Here is an 18,699-nt window from a genome sequence, read left to right as displayed (position 1 = left end):
GATAGTGGAGGTGAAGAGGAGGTAGAACAACATCAAAACTGTTTGTCTTTGAAGAGAGAGAATTACTAATTTTAAAAATTTTCTTTTGTTTTCCTTAACTGTTCACACCCCTTTTAACAAAATGACCTCCTTTAGAGACAATCAAGGCAAGGGATATGACTATAGTTCATAAATCTGTATCCTCTGATAACATTCTACCGCTTAAAAGTGATCATCTTTAGGGCTTGCAGTTTTTGGTACTTACAAAACCAAACTCTACCATTTCTTATAAAATTGCCCAGTTGAAAAGAAAAGATTTAGCAATAGAAAGTAGATACACATCAGATACTCCTAGTTTTTTAAATGCTTTTAATTGGGGAGGGAAGGTCTGTGAGGGGAAGATGGGAGTTTATATATAAACAGTTGGGAGTGTGTATATAAAAGATGGAAGTTCATATGTAAGAGGTGGGTATATATGTGTGTGTATGTATATGATGGGAGTTATATACACATATATATACACACAGTTTTGTTTTCCAGCGTAGTGGTAACAGAATGAGTTCAGCAGTATTCCACCTGAGTCTTATTTGACTAGCTGTGTTTTGTGGATTTTAGATTTTGTATGAGTGATTTGGGTAGCAAAATGTGATTCCACTAGGGGACAGCAAAGGCTGGTTCTTTGCTTTGCACACTCAGTAGCAGCAGTTGAGATCATCAGCAAATATGAAGATGGAAAGTAATTAAAATTTCTAATATGCTAACTTGTGAAGAGTTCATGATTTGTGGGAAATACTGGTACTTTATGGAATAGATAATGAGAATTTTTTTATAGTGTGCTTAGTTGGTTTATAAATTAAAGTGAAAAAACAATTTCCATGAGCATTAATTTACTGTATCTTTATAAGATAGTAATTTTTGCTAGTGAAAATTCTTACTTTTTTCATTTCTTTAGCTTAGACTTAAGATCCCATCTTCAGTCCACTCCTCCTAGATAGGGGCTGGTGCCTCCTTACATGGCCTTCTGCCTTTGTCTATTGGTATCTGGAATTTAAAACTTTAAAAAAAGGGCAAAACCAATCCTTTATTTTGCATTGAAAAGCGTTGAACTGGGGTAAGAGTAAGACCTGTGTAGCTATAGAGGTAGATAAGGGGACTGATATTTCTTGAGAGTCTCGTATTTCCCAGGCACTTGTTTTTCCAGGCACTTGTATTTCCCTTGGCTCTCCTGCTATCTGTTCTCAGCATGGCAGGCAGAGTGATCCTTCTAAAACACAAGTCGGATCATGTCACTCCTTTGATGGCTTCCCATTTCACTCATAGTGAAAGCCAATGACCTACTGGGTTTATACTATTCAACCCCCCTCCAACCCTATTTCTTATTATTCTCTACTTGTTCCCTCTGCTCCACCCTGGTTTATCTGTTTCTCCTACATGCCAGAGATTTTTTTTTGCCTTAGGGCCTTTATGTTATGTTTCTTCTGCTGGAATGCTTTTTCCTCAAGTATCTGCATGGCTATCTTTCTTACATTCCCCAACCACTCTTCCTTACCTTGCTCTGTATTTTCTTTTTTCTATAACACTTAGCACCTTCAAATACTAGAACATTTACTTATTATATTTGTTGTTTTCTCTTTCTCCTCACTAGAGTATAAGCTCTGAAAAGGCAAGGATGTTTCTCTACTTCTTTATTGATGTACCCCAAATGCTTAGAACAGGGCCTGACAGAGCAGACATTTGAAATAACACAATTAGTTTCTCAAATCAGACTCATGAATACCTAACATTAATTATCTATTACTGTGTAACAAATTACCCCACAAGTTAGTGGCTTAAAGCAAGAGCCATTAATCTCATGGTTTCTGTGGGTCAGGAATCCAGGTGTAGCTCAGCTGGGTCCTCTGGCTCTTGGTCTATTCTGCAGTCAAGGTGTCACATGGTACTTAAGGCTCAACTGGGAGGATAACTTTCCAAGCTCACTCACCTGTTTGTTGCCAGGATTCATTTCCTCGCTGGCTGTTGGTCAGAGGTGCCTCTCAGTTCCTTCCCACATGGTCCTCCTCTTCACAGAGCTTCTTACAACATGGCAGCTGGCTTAATCAGAGCAAATGAGAGGGGAACAGGGAGTAAGATGGAAGCTGCAATGTCTTTTATGTCCTAGACTCGGAAGTCACACTCTATCTTATCTGTAGTATCCTAGTGGTTACACAAATCAGCCTTATTCAGTGTGGGGAAGACTCGAGGGGTGTGAATACCAGAGACCCAGGTTATTGGGAGCCCTTTTAGAAGCTGCCTACTATATCTAATATCAAGCTTTACTGATAATTTCAAGGATAAAGGTAATCACAAGGTATAGATGAAGCAGGAAGAGGTCTGCTTCACAGCTCGACAGGTCCATTCTTGCTACCTCAGGGTGTGCTCTGGCCTAGATTAACCTCAGAGTCTCTAAGCAATATGTGCAACTTACCACTTACGCAGATGGGCCATTGGTATACTCAGGTGCTAGGTTGACTGCAGGGACCTACTCCTTGAATCCACAGACTGAACAAACCTGGTACATCCTATTAATAGCATCTCGTAGAGGAGGACTCTAATGCTAGCAAATCTACCATATTTCTTCCCCAGGAGGTCTGTCACTAGTATGTTTACAGGGAGATTTGACTGCATTGTTTTTTTTTTTTGGCCGGGGAGCCTTTACCCCCTTCCCTTGCACACCCAGGGGGAATGAATGGATTGTGGCTTAGCCATTTGCTTCCTAACACTCAATATCTGTTGAGTAAATAAATGAGTGAAGTCATTTAGCCTTTATAACAGACTTATGAAAGAAGTCTTCTTACTAGGGAACTCTTTCTCAGAGATTGTGAGGTAAGATATGTCTAAGATCACTCGGAGTACCAGGGCTGGGATTTTTACTCTGGTCTTTCTGACTCTACAACTCATGTTCTTGCCAATGTGCCTAAAACCATCTGTTTCATTTAATGAAGTCTAGTGGCTGCTGCTCCCATGCAGGGCTCCAGGATGCATGAAAGCCAGGTACTTGGAGAAAGAAGTTTGATAACTTTATTTAAATTTGCTGGTTGTGAAGATAAACTAAAAATATGTGCATTTTTCCTTCTTTCTTTGGACTATGAGAGACAGATATCCCTTACTTGATTAAACGTTGTTCTTAAAAGTCAAGAAAACTTAGGCTTGGTTTTGGCTTTGTTATCTGATGGCTGTGTACTCTTGGACCAGTTCTTAACCACTCTAAGCCTCAGTTTCTTCTCCTGTAAAATGGAGTTCATCATATCTAACTCAGTTTCCTGAAAGTATAATTTTAGGTAGTGTAAGTACCACTTTTATATGGGTTTTCTTTTTGTTCTTAATCTGTTAAAGCTTAGTCTTTTTTTTTTTTTTTTTTTTTTTTTTTAGTTTTTCTGGGGACAGAGTTGATAGAGTTTGATTTTTATCCTTGCCCTGTAAATGCGTAAATCCTTGTTCTTAATCAGTTTTCTAGAGGTTCTTCATGTTATACATGTTAGCTGCTGGTTTCTTTCCAATATTTTACGGTGAACTTCATTTGCCAGACTGTTGAGCCTGTTGTGGTATACCTGTTTGTATTTCCAAGATCTTAGGCTGCAGATGACTTTATTTTTCCTAGAATATTTCCCAGTCTGTCTTTTTCTTTTTTAAGTTTAGTGTAGCGTCTTTAGATATTTTGTGGATCAGAGAGACCCTTTTTCCTGGAATAAGCTCTTCTCTGTACCACGTTGTGCAAAAGGAACAGAACAGTTGGACTCTGTGAAGTCCAACAGTTGGATTCCTGTGGCTGGCTGTCTGCATCTGCCTGGCTGACTACGCTGTTGTCCCAGTGACAGTAACTTTTGGGGATGGTTGCCACAGGTAAGGCTATAAAGCATAGGGAGAATAGGAGATACAGGGAGGGGAAAAGAGAAGTTGAAGGGCTGTCAAATAGCAGAGTGTGACCGACTGTCCATTTCTCCACTTCTTGATCATACTTGTATTGTGAATGATGACTAGTTTTAGTCACGGGTGAAGAGTTTTAGGTCCTAAAGGGACCTAGGATTGTCTCATTCAAACTCTATGGTTTATAAATAAGAAAATGCAATGTATAGTGATAAAAGTGACTCATTATCCAAGGTTATAAAGCTAATGAATAGTAAAACTGGGACTTAATCAATTCTTTTGACTCCAAATCTAGTGTTTTATCTGCTAATGCAACTTCTAGTGGTTTGTTTGCATTCCTTAATATTCCTTGGTATTTAGTAACCAGCTTTTAGGTACAAATGATGTTTGTTAAGTACGAAAGGCAAATTCATACATGTTCTCAAATTTAATGGTCGAGATAAGAAAATACACTGCTATTGGTAGCACTAGGATGTATGTTAAATGAATTAAGAGTTGATACAAAGGATGTAGATTTTAAAAGCATATAAAGCTTTTTACTTGTTTTTTAATACTTGTGTTTTATTACAAAAGTAATGCTTATTCACTATACAAATTCTAGACAATGGCATAACAGTTAAACAACCTAAATCCCATTACCTAGAAAAATTTTTTCATGTATGTTTATATGTGTATTTTAAATTACAAAGATAGAATTCTTCTAAGTATATTCTTTGATAACCTGATTGGTAACCTGGAGAACCAGGCTGGGAGAACTGAGGGTCGCTAGGCATTGTGAACACTGCCAGATCATGCTACAGCAATAATTGGAGGTATGAATGAGCAAAGTTTAGGGGACATTTAAAGACTTAACTAAAATGGAGTTTGTGTTGGAATCTGAATTGGAATAGTTGAAGATTAATGGTTCTTGGGTAAAGGCAGACTACTGCCAGAATGGCAAGGCTTTTTTCCCTTCCTCTGGCCATAGTTTGTTTTAAGATTATTTCAATTGAAAAATTACCACTGGGAACCAAAACCCAATGGTGTGGCTCTCCTATTTTAGCTAGAAATACTAGTGAGCTGTAGGATATAGAGACAAACTTTCTGATACCAGATAATCGTAATCAGTCTATTGAGGATCCTTCTTTCTGGAAGGAATTCTGGTAGAGTTGAAAAAAGCAATGAATTGGAAGTTTAAAGTCTCTGATATGTAGTGATCAGCTGATTTTTTGTTTTGTTTGTTTTTTTCCCAACTTCTTGGTGTTTCAGGAACTTTTTATTTGCTTCCTCTGTTGGTTGCTTGCTTTTAAATTGACAAATTAATGTCAAATGGAGCTCTTCATAAATTCTAAAGAGCTATATAAATGTAAGATGGTATTAATAGTGATGGTAACAATGAGATTTTTGTTTTTCAAATGCAGAGCTTTCTATATGGTGCCTGGAATGTCTCTTAAAATAATCTGTCAAAATATATGGAGTTTTCAAATGCAGATCTCATGAAGAACATTTATTTCTCTTTATACATTTACTTAGCCTCGGGCCTTGGATATTGCTTTTGAAATTTAAAAGCTAGCTCATGGGTAAACAGACAGTTCTTATAAGCATTAAAAGAAAAAAGTGAAATGTGCTTATACTTTTTTTTTTAAAGTACTTTTATTTTTGAAATAAAAGCTTACTGGAAATTTTTGGGTATTGGTATGTGGAAGATAATTTGTGCTTTACCTTGTTTCTGGGAAAAGATGTATATGATGTGAAATAGGTAAAATGACCACTGATGATCCTTTTAATAGATGCTTCTCTTGTGAGATTCAACTTTGGACTTTTTTTTTCATTTTCTTTTGGGAATCTTCTAAATTTCAGTGTTGCAGTCTGTCTTAACCTTCTGTAGTCTTTTATGTATACATTCTGTTAGCTGTAGTTTGTTGTTGTTGTTTTTCTTTTTTTGGTGAGGAAGATTGTCCCTGAGCTAATCGCCAATCTCTGTCTACTTTTTATGTGAGATGCTGCCACAGCATGGCTTGATGAGCAACGCGTAGGTCTGTGCCTGGGATCTGAACCCAAGAACCCTGGGCTGCCGAAGCGGAATGTGTGAACTTAACCACTATGCCACCAGGCTGGCCCTTGTTAGCTATAGTTTTAAAAGGTTTGGATATGGCCCCTTTGGGACTTTAATCTTGACTCATTTTTCCAGATTCTTCGTGGGTGCATGAATGGGTATATAAGAGTGATATGGATGATTAGACTTCTTATTCCTGCTTCTGAGTCAGTCTGAAAATCAGAGATCTTCAGTGGATGGCTTTTTTGATATCCTAGAGATTTCTCTTTACCCCTTTGCCACAGTTCTAGGCTAAGCAGACTTGGGGGCCTATGTGTTTCATCTCTCCATCTCTGAATGTGGATATAGAAGGTTAAAATGGTTGCTTATCCTTCAATCCGCTGATCTCCCTCCTTCCTAATTGTTCCTTTTTGGACACAGGAAGTTGGCCTTTTAACTTTTGAAGGTAACTGACTTCACCTCAAGAGTCTGGCTGCCTTGAGGGAATTTTGGTAAGCGCATTGTATAGAGGTCAGTATTAACTGATCTCTATACTCTTTGACCCCTCACCTGTCCTTGGTGAGGTCTTGGAACTTCAGAAGTTGTGGTGTCTCTCAGATGTCTTGCCTGCTCAGGATATTGCCTCATGCTTCATATGCTAATAATTTTTGCCTTCACACATGGTTTAGTCCAACACTGCTTGGGGGGAATGCTTTACATTCGTATTTCTTTATAGTAAATGAAGACAAAACATTTGAGTCATAGTAGTCTGTATTAAAATACAATGAGGAAGGTATTTGGTACTAGCTTTTCACTTACGAAACAGATTCTTAGTAAAAGGGGTAAATGCATGCTCAGCTGTGTTCTTTTCTCCATGTTTAATACATGTGCGTTTAGAAAACCTAGAAGAAGCAAATAAGCATTAAGAAGACAAAACTACCCAGTGGACTCTCGCAAATGCCTGCTGTCTTTTCCCTCTGGAAAACTTGACTCTCCCCTAATGTTTGACTAATTCCTAATTTTTCTTTAGGTCTCAGGTCTTAGATGTCACTTCCTTGGGGCAGTTTTCTTGACTCGTAGACTACATTCTTAGAGCTCTCCCTTATGTGTTCTTGTGGCTTCCTGTATGTCTACTGTGACACTCATACCACTGTATTGTTATTGGTTTTAATGTCTGTCACTAATAGTCTGTAAGCTCTGTGACAGCCAGAACTATATCTGTCTTATCACTCTGTTTCAGTGCCTGGTGTATAGTGGCCCCTTAACATTTTTTACATTTGTGAATTAACTTAAAGAGAACTTTCAACATTTTGGTATTTTTGTTTCATATGTTTCTATGTGTCACTATACACAAATATATATACACACACATATGTATATACACTTCTGTGAAGGTATTACACTGGAGTTTCACCTTATGTGTAGGAGTGGAGTTTTGAAATCAACATGTGAGGTAGAAATTGCTCCTTCAGTCTTTATAGTACAGTATGATAAGTCAATAAAGTTAGTTTTCCCCTCCAGTGTTCAATAATAAAATTCTACTAATGTGCAGTAGCATTCGATCTCTCTATACAGAGGCATCCAAGATCCTCCCAAGCCAGACTCTAAAGTACCTTTCTAGTAATCTCTTGCTGTCCACTCGTGTACCCTGCCTGAGGTTGAGTTTCTCCTATCTTTAGTTTGCTCCCTAAATTTGCTTTGCATTTTCTGGTTTCCACTCCTTTGTTCATGTCCTTTGCCCCCTTTGGAATACCTTTGCTTTTTCCTTTCTGTCCATTTTCAAGGCCCTTTTCAAATTCCGTCTGCTGTGACGTGTTTCTCTTTTTCTCTAGCTAACCCTGAGTGGTCTCTTCACTTGTGAGTTCATGGCATTTATTGCCCGTCATTGGCCTTTGACACTAATATACTATTTTGGGGATGTTCTCTTGAATCTCTTGCTTTTGTATGTATTTGTCTTTTCTAGTCAACTAGATTGTAGATCACTGAAGAGAGGGATATTCATCTTCTTTTTCTTTGTGTTCCTCACAGTTTATGCCTGGCACAAAGTTTCTCAGTGAATAGTTTATTTGCTTAACTATAAAAATTTGCCTCTCATATTTTATAGCATGAACCCTGAGGAGAGGGCTTTGGGATTACTTTCTGTTTTGTCTTCAAAATATTTCCACAAATACCCAATTCCATTATGTCTTACTGCTTGCATGTAATAGCTGACACTGAGGTATCAGGGAAATCTGTATGCAGGTAGCACATGAAGCTTAAGTAACGATGGGTGCCTTGTGGCCTGCTTAAGTAGAAATTCCTGATGTTGCAGCATGAAATAAAATTTTACTAGGTGAGGGAAGAGAGGTACATGAATTGGAGGCAGGTTTTTCACCTGAGCAGAGATCCATTTCATAATTTATATTTCATATTATAGAACTGATGCCTCTGAACAGTGTTATTCTGATTTGATTTCCTTAATGTATTGGGTGCCATGTTTATTAAATGACTGATTTTATTATAACATTCTAATGGCTTGAATGAGAAATTCTCCTTGCTATCCTATAGGTGGAGAGCCATTTAAGAAATTCTTTTTAATTGATTAGTTTCTTAGGATCTAACCCTTCTTTTGTGGCATAGCCTCAAAGTCACTAGGAATTATAGCTAGTGATGAAAAACTGAAAAACATATTCAAAGCCCCAATGTTCTGTTGTCACAGAAGTTAAAAAAAAAAAAGGGGTATTCCTAATATTTACTAATTAGGTGAACTTGCTTCTGTGTTCATCAGACTGTTAAAAAGTGAAAAGCAGGTTGCATTGATGTGGAAGAGATTTTGTTTGATTTTTGTCTAGGTATAAAGAGGATGGTGAAGCTTTATTAATTTTGCTTCCCTCAGAAGAAAAAGGGATGGTGCAGCAGCTTCTCCAGAAGAAAGTGCCTGTGAAGGAGATCAAGTAAGAACTACTTGGTGTCTTGATGTGTTAGGAAAATGAAAGCATGAAATTATTATGCTTAACTGTGTATACCTAATTCTCTCCTCCCTCTAACCTATTCTGCTGTCTGGTTTGTGACTTTTTAAAATTTGCTTATAACTTTTCAGAAGACTGTTAGTGGAGAAAGTAAGATGAAAAAGAGAACTTCTTAGCTTGAGGAAGCATTGATTGAAAGGGTTAAATCTCTTCGATGAAATTATTTTTAGGGTTGTCTGTCCATTTCAGAGTATTGTGCTCTCCTGTCATTGAAGATATTTAGATTGAGCGTCCACAGAATTGATCTGTCTCATTTTTACTGGGGCCCTTGAAACACTCTGGCTTTATTTGGAGGAAAATACTTTGGAGGGTGATTAGATGGAGGCGGGGAGTGGGTAAGGGTTTAGATGAAACAAGAGCTGTGAGTTGATAATTGTTGAGGCTGAGTAAAATTTTTCTTCTTTTGTGTGTTTTGAAATTCTCTATAATTAAAAGAAAAAAAAAGTAAAAACCGTTTCCTCTACCACCACTTATTACCACTCCAGCTTTGAGGGAACAAAGTGTTTTAGTCTAAAATCAGGGGAACAAGTGGAGTTTCTTTTGAGAAACCTACAGTCTTGTAAGAATTTCATTCTTTCCTGTAGCCTACTTGGACAGAGCTAAGTAGCAATCGTGTTAAATTTGCCTAACTTCCAGATGAGGAAGACAATATTTATATCCCTTGGCCACTTGTTTATTATTTGAAATTTGTTTTATGATATTTGACTGAAAATGGAAATACTTAAAAAAATGACATTAGATTTCATTCATTCCATATCATTGATGATCCGTCTCCCATGAAAGGCTATTTTTCTAACTTTATAGACTTAACACCACATTAGCATTGGTTACTTCTTAACTGTAGTATCTTTTACTCATATGGGATGTTTAGAGAAGATGTCTGATCTTTCATTTCTTTTTCTTGTATTATTCATAAGGCTCAAGAGTCAAATTTGTTTCTGGTGTAATTTCAGTCTGATCTGGCTCATAGTTGAGAAATAATGTTATAGATTTAAAAATACTGAGGAAAATGATGTGTATTAATTTCAGTTTCTAAAATTGAGATATCTCAGTTTAACATTTATCTTTTTGTTACAAAGAATCAATCCAGAAAAACTTATAGACGTCCAGAAAAAATTGGAATCGTTTTTAGCTCAAGATCAGGATTTAAAAGAAAGAGCTCAAAGGGTAAGTGATTTTTGAATTGAATATCTTCATTGGAATGGAGCCATATAATGGTAAATTTCATCATTTTCTGCTACTTCTGGGTTGCATGGTTATGCTTCAGATATTCAAGTAGTGTAATTTGCAGTTAAGGGTTACCTTATTCTTTAACTTTTAAATGATATATTTCTTAAAGTAACCTGGGAAAAATGTCTCTTCTCCATAATCTTGACAGACATATAGAAAATCCTCTTAAAGATGATTAAGTGCACAGTGATCTGTTTCTAGTATACTTGAACAAGTTAGAAGTTTTAATTTCGTCAATAAACTTATTGTAATCCCTGAGTGTACTTTCCTGATTATAAGATTAATATCTTCTTATATTAGGTTAAATTTCTAGAAAGCATAGCATTTTTGTTAAATTGTCTTTAGGGATGAATTTTTAATCTATAAATAAGACTTAATGTTCCCAAATTACTTTTCTGGATTTAGAAATCATCTTTATTAGCAAATAGACAAGAAAGTGTCGCTTTTAGTTAAACTTATTTTTTGTTTCTTAGAGTGTCCAGCAGTAGATTCTTTAGAAAAGGAAGGTTTGAAATTATTTCTCATTGTCTTTAGAGCTATCCAATTGTTGAATTGACAAATATTTGAGTCACTGTTATAAATCTCTTCCCTTTCACCACTCTTTAACTTATGTTGTAATTACGAGATCTGCATACAATATCTACATCTGCATCTTCCATAACACATCAGCAATAAGTTAAAGAGTAGGGATTCAGAGAGTGGATTCTATTTTAGCAGATAGATGAAGTGGGAGGCAGAAAATGAAGAAGAGATATAGAAAGGGCCTCTTAAGTAGATAGAGGAGCCTGAGCAGAAAAACAGTCAAGTTATGTTATGGTTTTGAAATTGGATATTCTTAGCAAAGAAGCTTTTTTTCTTTGTGGAAGACTTGCCCCGAGCTAACATCCGCTGCCAGTCCTCCTCTTTTTGCTGAGGAAGATTAGCACTGAGCTAACATCTGTGCCCATCTTCCTCCATTTTACATGTGGGATGCCCTCCATAGCATGGCTTGATAAGCAGTGCATAGGTCTGTGCCTGGATTTGAACTGGTGAAGCCTGGGCCATGCAAGCAGAGGGTGTGGACTTAACTGCTACGCCACCAGGCTGGCCCCCAAAGAAGCTTTTTTTAAAGAGCAGATCTTACATTTTTTTAAATTAACTTATTTTATCAAATTATCACTGTAATAAAAAAACATTAATGATGAAATTTGAATGCTTACTATGTGTTGGGCACTTAGCTATGACATGACTTTATTACATGACAGTTTGATATGCATTGTGTTATTTAATCTTTCCAACAACCTATGAGGTAGGTGATTCAGTTTTATAGATGAGTAAATGATAGCTTGAGGAAAATAAAAATTGTGCAGGGTCACATAACTGTTAAAGTGGCAGACCTGAGATTCAAATCTAGGTCTGACTGTCTTGAGAACTTCCATGATACATCATGAGAAATTAATTCTAAAATATAAGAAAACCAAATAATGAACTATGCAAAGTTGGATTTCTACAAGCTCGTTTCATCTGAAATTTAATGAAAAGGGCCTTTAAACAGTTTTTTTTCCTTAAAATTTTTGGGCATGCAGACATTGTGTGTGTGTGTTGTCTAGCAGACATACTTTAAGCTAGGAATTAAATTTTTATTTTAGAGACTTTGGAAATAATATGCACATTTTAAATAATATACAAGAATTCCGTTATGTTGTGACTTTCTGCATACCTCGGAGGTCATTCAATTATGAATTGGGAAATATGAAACATTGGAAGGATGTCGTTGCACTGGTTTGTGCATATAACAAATGAGCCTTCGAGAACAAAGATTATAGAATAGCACATTGAAATAAATGATGTGATTTATTGGGTGTCACGCATGGTTTAACAGAATGGCTAACTGTGTTGCTAGCAGCAGCAACCTATCTAGTTTCAAAGAAGTGATTTTCTAGCTTTTGATTATAATGTGGATAGAACAAAAATGATAAGCAACTGGGGTGATTTCTTGTGGACGATTGTAGAGGAAAAAATTATCCTTGAACTGGAACCATTCATTGTTTTTTATGCCTATGGAGACAGGGAAAATCATTTGAAGATTAATGTAAATGGTTTGAAGAATGGATTAAAGTTAGAGAAAATGTGACATTTAGAAAATATAGAAATGGGAATTAAATATACTTTACAAAATTTAATTTTAAAATAAAAAGCTTGTTTAGATGTGTTTCATCTTTGTTGCCTGCTTATTTTACAGACTGACAAAGGATCAGGATCATGTTTACTTTCTGTATGGCTCTTGGCATAAAGATAGTTTTTTGTTTTTTTAACACAGAAGAAACTGTCACAAGTTGATGATGACAAATTACTTGAAATTGTAAGGATGATGAGTTACTTGAAATTGTAATAGAAAAGAAGAAGCTTTAGGAATACTTTTTTACCTGCCATGATTTTATTAAGCTTAATTTAAATACAATAAAATTTTATTTTGTTGGAGAACTTTTTGACTGCTACAATAATAATAATTACGAAAGCTAGTATTTATTGTATTCCAGAAGATATTCCCAGATAGTCTACGTGCGCTTTCTCATTTAATTCTCATAACACTCTAAGTAGAAGGTGCTGTTGTCTGTTTGATAGATGAGGAAACTGACAGAGAAACAAGAAGTTTGCTCAACTAGTAAGATATGGAGTTTGGATTATCATCTGTTTAATTCCAAAGTCTGTGTTTTTTCTCATATACCATATTGTGGCTGAATGATACTGAGTCCTAAAATAGCTTTTTGAGAAGGTGATATTCTGTGAGTTGGCTTGATGAAATCAAATTTAAAGTCTTTTCTAATATTACAGTTCTAAAAAGGCAGGTTTTCTGTTTTTGCAGAATAGAGATATGCTCAACTATTTTTGAGTTTTTTCACTACTGTTGAATTTATCCCTTCAGTTAACTTTCTTTTACCTTGGTTTAAATTCATTTTCCATTTCTAACTATTATGTCATACATTTAAACCTCCTATTTTTACAGTGTTTTGTCTCCTACATACGTTCAGTATATCTGATGAAGGATAAAGAAATATTTGATGTGAGCAAGTTACCTATACCTGAATATGCCCTGTAAGTATTCATATTGTAGTTTTAATTGTGAATCTTCAAAATTAGAGGGAATTTGTTTGAAACCTGGTTTTCTGAGAGTCCTAGTTTAAACCAATCTGCCTTACCTTAAGAGAATCGGTTAAAAATCTTCAGAGAAAAAAATGCTGTAAACTGTAGAAAACTAGTTGAGTGTTCTGTTCTTGTCAGGAAGAAGTTTCTTACTTGTAAGTAGAAATTCCTTGAAGTCACACTGGTAGTTTCCTGTAGTTTGGTCTTAAAGGAGATGGAGAGCAGTTGATAAGCATTCTTTGAAATCTTAAATGTCTGTGATCCTCTTGTTCTCTGAAATGCTGGCCTGGACTACCACAGACAGTTCTTTTTATGTTTTGAATGCAAGTCTCTTTGTCATCCTTACCTTATTTTACGTTGGTTTCCCATGCTACTTATTGCCTGAATATTCTTTGTGTCTTGGTGTTTCGTACACATACTCAACAGTTCCCCTGGCAAAATGTCCCTGGTTAGTAACTGAGGTTAGTCTTATATGAAATTGGAACTCTTAATTAGACTTGTTTTGCCTTAGTATTTGCAGGATTTTTTTCCTAATCTTTTTAGCTAGAAAAGAGGAGTGTCCGTTTTTCAGTGGGGTCCTACCTGTGGGAGAAGCATTGACAAAATCCTATAGACGCCCCCTTGAGGTCAGTCAGACTTTGAATGTCAGCATGAAATTTCCCAGTCTGTGATGAAATAATATACTTTCAAGGCAAGGTCTGTATATTTGGCCTGCTCTGCAGGAATTTGAGTGCCTTCACCTTTAAAATGAGTCTAATACAAACCTGTATCTGAGTGTGCTGCTGTTTTCTCTTCTTCGTGTTAGATTGCAAATTTAGTATAACAGGTAATTTGTCAGTTGTAACATTTTAAATTGTTAGATAACAGAGTAAGGCCACTGACTTTCTGTTTAGGTAATGGATAGAAAACTACATGCCATGAATAACATGTTTTTGTTTGCTTACTGTTTATGTACCACATACTAATTTTACCATTTCTGAATACAATTCATAGTTTAGATTATTAGCTGACTTTTGTGCTCCATGAGGAAGGTCTATCCTGGTTTTCTGATGGACTTAGCTGAGATATTAGCAAACAGGAGAGGCATGGTTCTTTAACACTGCAGAACCCTATTTAGGAGACATTTTGTTGCTGCAGATGCCAATAAATCTCATCTATTTACAGTTGAAGACATTTGCTTTTTATTCGTGATACTTAGGAAGGCAAAAAGTTAAGTTCTGAGCCTAAGTTATCGGTACGGTTTGATTTAGTGTTTTCAGTTAATTTGTGGATGTTTGGATGTGTAATTTCCTTTAGAAGGCTTTGATACTTAAGGCAGTGCTATGTATGTAGGGTATAATAAAGGTTTTAAAAATTATTTTACTAAAGAAACATGTTTTGAAAACCTAATATGCAGTTCATTGTGCTAAATGTTGAAATTATAGATGTACAGTATGTACTCCTACCTTAAAGGAGCTCCAGGTTTAGTAGCTGAGAAACACATGTAAATGTAATTATTATACATTGAGAGATACGAGTTTGTGGTACTAACCTTGAGCCCCCATAACAGTAATAATGACAAGTGCTCAGTAGTGGCTGCCTGTGTGCCAGACACTATTTTAAGTGCGTTGCATCTATGAACTGAGTTTATTCTTACAACAACCCTATGATGTAAGTACTCTTATCATGCCATTTCCAAATGAGAGAACTGAGCTATAGGAAAGTTAAATAATGTCCTTTGATCACACAACTAGTGGGTTCCAACCTCAACAGTCCTATTTCTGAATCTGCCTTTTACCACTATAACTCTCAGTTTTTATGAGTTATGTCTTCTTATAGGAAAAAGGCAGTGGTCTGTGTTGTAATGTGAGCTGCTGATTATAGCAGGCCTTGCTTTAAGAGTTTATTTCCAGTCCCTCAGTGGGAATTTAGAAGCTGGGAAGGACCTGATCATAAAGTGAATCTTGATTTTAGAAGGAGAAAATCTTTTCTCTTTTTTTGGTCTCTGGTTTAAAACTCCTTTTTTTTAAATTTTTTTAAAAATTTTTTATTAATGTTATGATAGACTACAACCTTGTGAGATTTCAGTTGTACATTATTGTTAGTCATGTTGTGGGTCCACCAGTTCCTGCTTTGTGCCCTCCCCCCACCCCCCCTTTTCCCTGGTAACCACCCATCAGATCTCCTTGTCAATATGTTAACTTCCACCTATGAGTGGAGTCATATAGAGTTCGTCTTTCTCTGACTGGCTTGTTTCGCTTAACATAATACCCTCAAGGTCCATCCACGTTGCTGTGAATGGGCCAATTTTGTCTTTTTTTATGGCTGAGTAGTATTCCATTGTGTATATATACCATATCTTCTTTATCCAATCATCAGTTTCTGGGCATGTAGGTTGGTTCCACGTCTTGGCTATTGTAAATAATGCTGCGATGAACATAGGGGTGCAAGGGACTCTTGGGATTTCTGATTTCAGGTTCTTAGGATAGATACCCAGTAATGGGATGGCTGGGTCATAGGGTATTTCTATTTTTAACTTTTTGAGAAATCTCCATACTGTTTTCCATAGTGGCTGTACCAGTTTGCATTCCCACCAACGGTGTATGAGGGTTCCTTTTTCTCCACAACCTCTCCAACATTCGTCGCTCTTGGTTTTGGATGGTTTTGCCAATCTAACGGGTGTAAGGTGATATCTTAGTGTAGTTTTGATTTGCATTTCCCTGATGATTAGCAATGATGAACATCTTTTCATGTGTCTATTGGCCATATTTATATCTTCTTTTCAGAGATGTCTGTTCATGTCCTCTGCCCATTTTTTGATCGGGTTGTTTGTTTTTTTGTTGTTAAGCCGTGTGAGTTCTTTGTATATTATGGAGATTAACCCTTTGTCGGATAAGTGGCTTGTAAATATTTTTTCCCAATTAGTGAGCTGTTTTTTTGTTTCAATCCTGTTTTCCCTTGCCTTGAAGAAGCTCTTTAGTCTGATGAAGTCCCATTTGTTTATTCTTTCTATTGTTTCCCTCAACTGAGGAGTTATAGTGTCCGAAAAGATTCTTTTGAAACTGATGTCCAAGAGTGTACTGCCTATATTCTCTTCTAGAAGACTTATTGTTTCAGGCCTAATCTTTAGGTCTTTGATCCATTTTGAGTTTATTTTGGTGTGTGGTGAAAAAGAGTGGTCAATTTTCAGTCTTTTACATGTGGCTGTCCAGTTTTCCCAGCACCATTTGTTGAAGAGACTTTCTTTTCTCCATTGTAGGCCCTCTGTTCCTTTGTCGAAGATTAGCTGTCCATAGATGTGTGGTTTTATCTCTGGGCTTTCAATTCTGTTCCATTGATCTGAGCACCTGTTTTTGTACCAGTACCATGCTGTTTTGATCACTGTAGCTTTGTAGTATGTTTTGAAATCGGGGATTGTGATTCCTCCGGCTTAAAACTCCTTTTTTATAGAAGTGATTATGTCATATTATGTGTCTCAGAAGGGAGGATGATGATACTTGAGTTTATTCTTTGTAGAGAACTGGTTTGTCCTTTCATGGCCATGTCTTTTCTAGCCTTAATGTTTACATTTTACAGAGTATTTTCATATAGTTAGTACATCAGATCTTTACAACAACTGTGAGATGGGCCTGGTAGGTATTGTTATCTCGTGTTGGAGGAAGCTGAGGTGAGAGAGTTAAACTGGAAATGCACCGATTGAGTACTTGAACTGTTCCTTGTTTCTGGTCTCATGCTCTGTATTTTATACCATGTTAACCTCTTAGTGCAAAACAGGGTATCTCCAGTTTTTTTTTTTTGACAGGTATTCAGTATTTTTTGGCTTGCCTTTTGGATCATCTAACTTGTCAAGATTGCATTGTATCTTAGAGGAATGTTTTCTTTAAAAAAAAAACCAAACTCTAAAAATCTCTAACTCCTGAGAAGCTGTTTCATAATACCTATGAACCCACCATCAGTGTATTGACATAACTATTTTAATTTGCCCATATTTAAGGTCTCTTGGTCTTGCTGTGGCACCACGGGTAAGATTTCTTCAGAAAATGCAGAAACAACCCACCAGAGAATTGGTAGTGAGCCAAGATAATAAAGTAATTGGGCCAAGGGCTCCCTCCCTCACCAATGATGAAGTGGAAGAATTTAGAGCCTACTTCAGTGAGAAAATGTCCATCCTTCAGAAAGGTGGGAAAAGATCAGAAGGGACAGAGTACAGACTGGCTAACAGTATTAGTGCTGAAGAGGAAGAAAAGGAAGATGAAGAAGAAATGGAAGAGAAACTGGGAAAAGCAAAAGGGTCTCAAACTCAATCTGTCCCTAGCACTGATGAGTCTCAGAAAAACAAGGAAGTTTCTATGCACTTCTTGGACAGAGATGATGAGGAGGAAGATGGACTTGATGCTGATTTCTTTAAGGTGAAGCGGCACAATGTGTTTGGGTTGGACCTTAAAGAGAATAAAACGTTACAGGTAAGTTTACTCCCAGTGGAGTGTCTTCTTTTATTTCCCACCACTTTACTGTGTGCTCCTTGTTGCTTTTGGGGAACTGTGGGAAAGTAAGAACCAGGATAAATTTGTAGAATGATTTTCTTTGCAGTGAACTCTCTCTCCTTCTCCATATTTAAAGATGGAATAGGTGCCAAAGAATTCTGATTTTTCATAACTTTGGGAACTCTTAAGAGGTCGACAGCTTTAATCTTCTCATTTACTGGTTTTCTGATGCATGTGTTAAAAGTAGCCAGAGTCATGATTATAACATTAAGGAATGTGATGGGGTTCTATGGTGTATGATGTGAGGATCCCTCATTGTGATTCTTAACAAATTACTTTCTGATTTAAATCATTGCAGATGTTCCTTAGAACAATTTAATCTCTCTAAACACGAATTTTACTTTTATTGAGGTGTTTGCTTTTGGGCACCAATCCAGTATCTTAAACAGAAAGCTGGCACTTGTTTTTAAAGGCCACTTATGGAGGTTTATTAAAAATTTGGTGTAGGTCCTTTCTTTCTCTGTAGGTACCTGCTAGGAGGAACAAAAGATGTAATCCGGATAAAGCACCTGTTTCCTGAGGTTTTTGTAGATGCACAGTAAATGTTTCTCCTCTTTCCCTTATTTTTCTTCCTATTTTGTATGCCTTTATTCTTTATCATTTCTTTAAAGAGAATTGAATGAAAAATGAAGCCAACCTTTTATTCTTTGTACAATGTTTAATAAAATTCTTTCTAAGACCGATAGTAGGAAATAGTAAATTTTGAATTATGAAACTTGGATAGGTGTTTCTTTAAGTAACTAAATAAAAATTTTGGAAAGGTAGCAAACATACTTATTGAGTACTTAATGTATATTATTATTACATAATAATGTAATGATATATATATATTAGATTATCTCATTTGGTCCTTGAATAACCCTATGAAGGTAACCTACTATGAGGTAGGTGCTATTTCATTATATATGTGAGGGGAAAA

The 18,699-nt window shown here is 36.3% G+C and overlaps 1 protein-coding gene across 2 annotated transcripts in view; it reads left to right on the top strand.

Annotated features, from left to right (window-relative positions):
- DDX10 (DEAD-box helicase 10) overlaps positions 1-18,699 on the top strand; it is a 277,654-nt gene that overhangs the window by 31,550 nt on the left and 227,405 nt on the right. For both annotated transcript variants that reach the window (XR_011495704.1, XM_014844397.3), the window contains exons 10-13: positions 8,728-8,829; positions 9,984-10,071; positions 13,121-13,209; positions 17,231-17,699. Coding sequence is in view for 1 of the 2 variants with exons in the window: in XM_014844397.3 (XP_014699883.1) it covers positions 8,728-8,829; positions 9,984-10,071; positions 13,121-13,209; positions 17,231-17,699 (748 nt within the window). In the remaining variant the exon portion in view is untranslated. The remainder of the gene's footprint in view (positions 1-8,727; positions 8,830-9,983; positions 10,072-13,120; positions 13,210-17,230; positions 17,700-18,699) is intronic.

Source organism: Equus asinus, chromosome 20 (assembly GCF_041296235.1).
Source record: "Equus asinus isolate D_3611 breed Donkey chromosome 20, EquAss-T2T_v2, whole genome shotgun sequence".
Taxonomy (NCBI): domain Eukaryota; kingdom Metazoa; phylum Chordata; class Mammalia; order Perissodactyla; family Equidae; genus Equus; species Equus asinus.
Note: the sequence above shows the minus strand (reverse complement) of the source record. Positions and strands in the feature narration are given on the sequence as shown.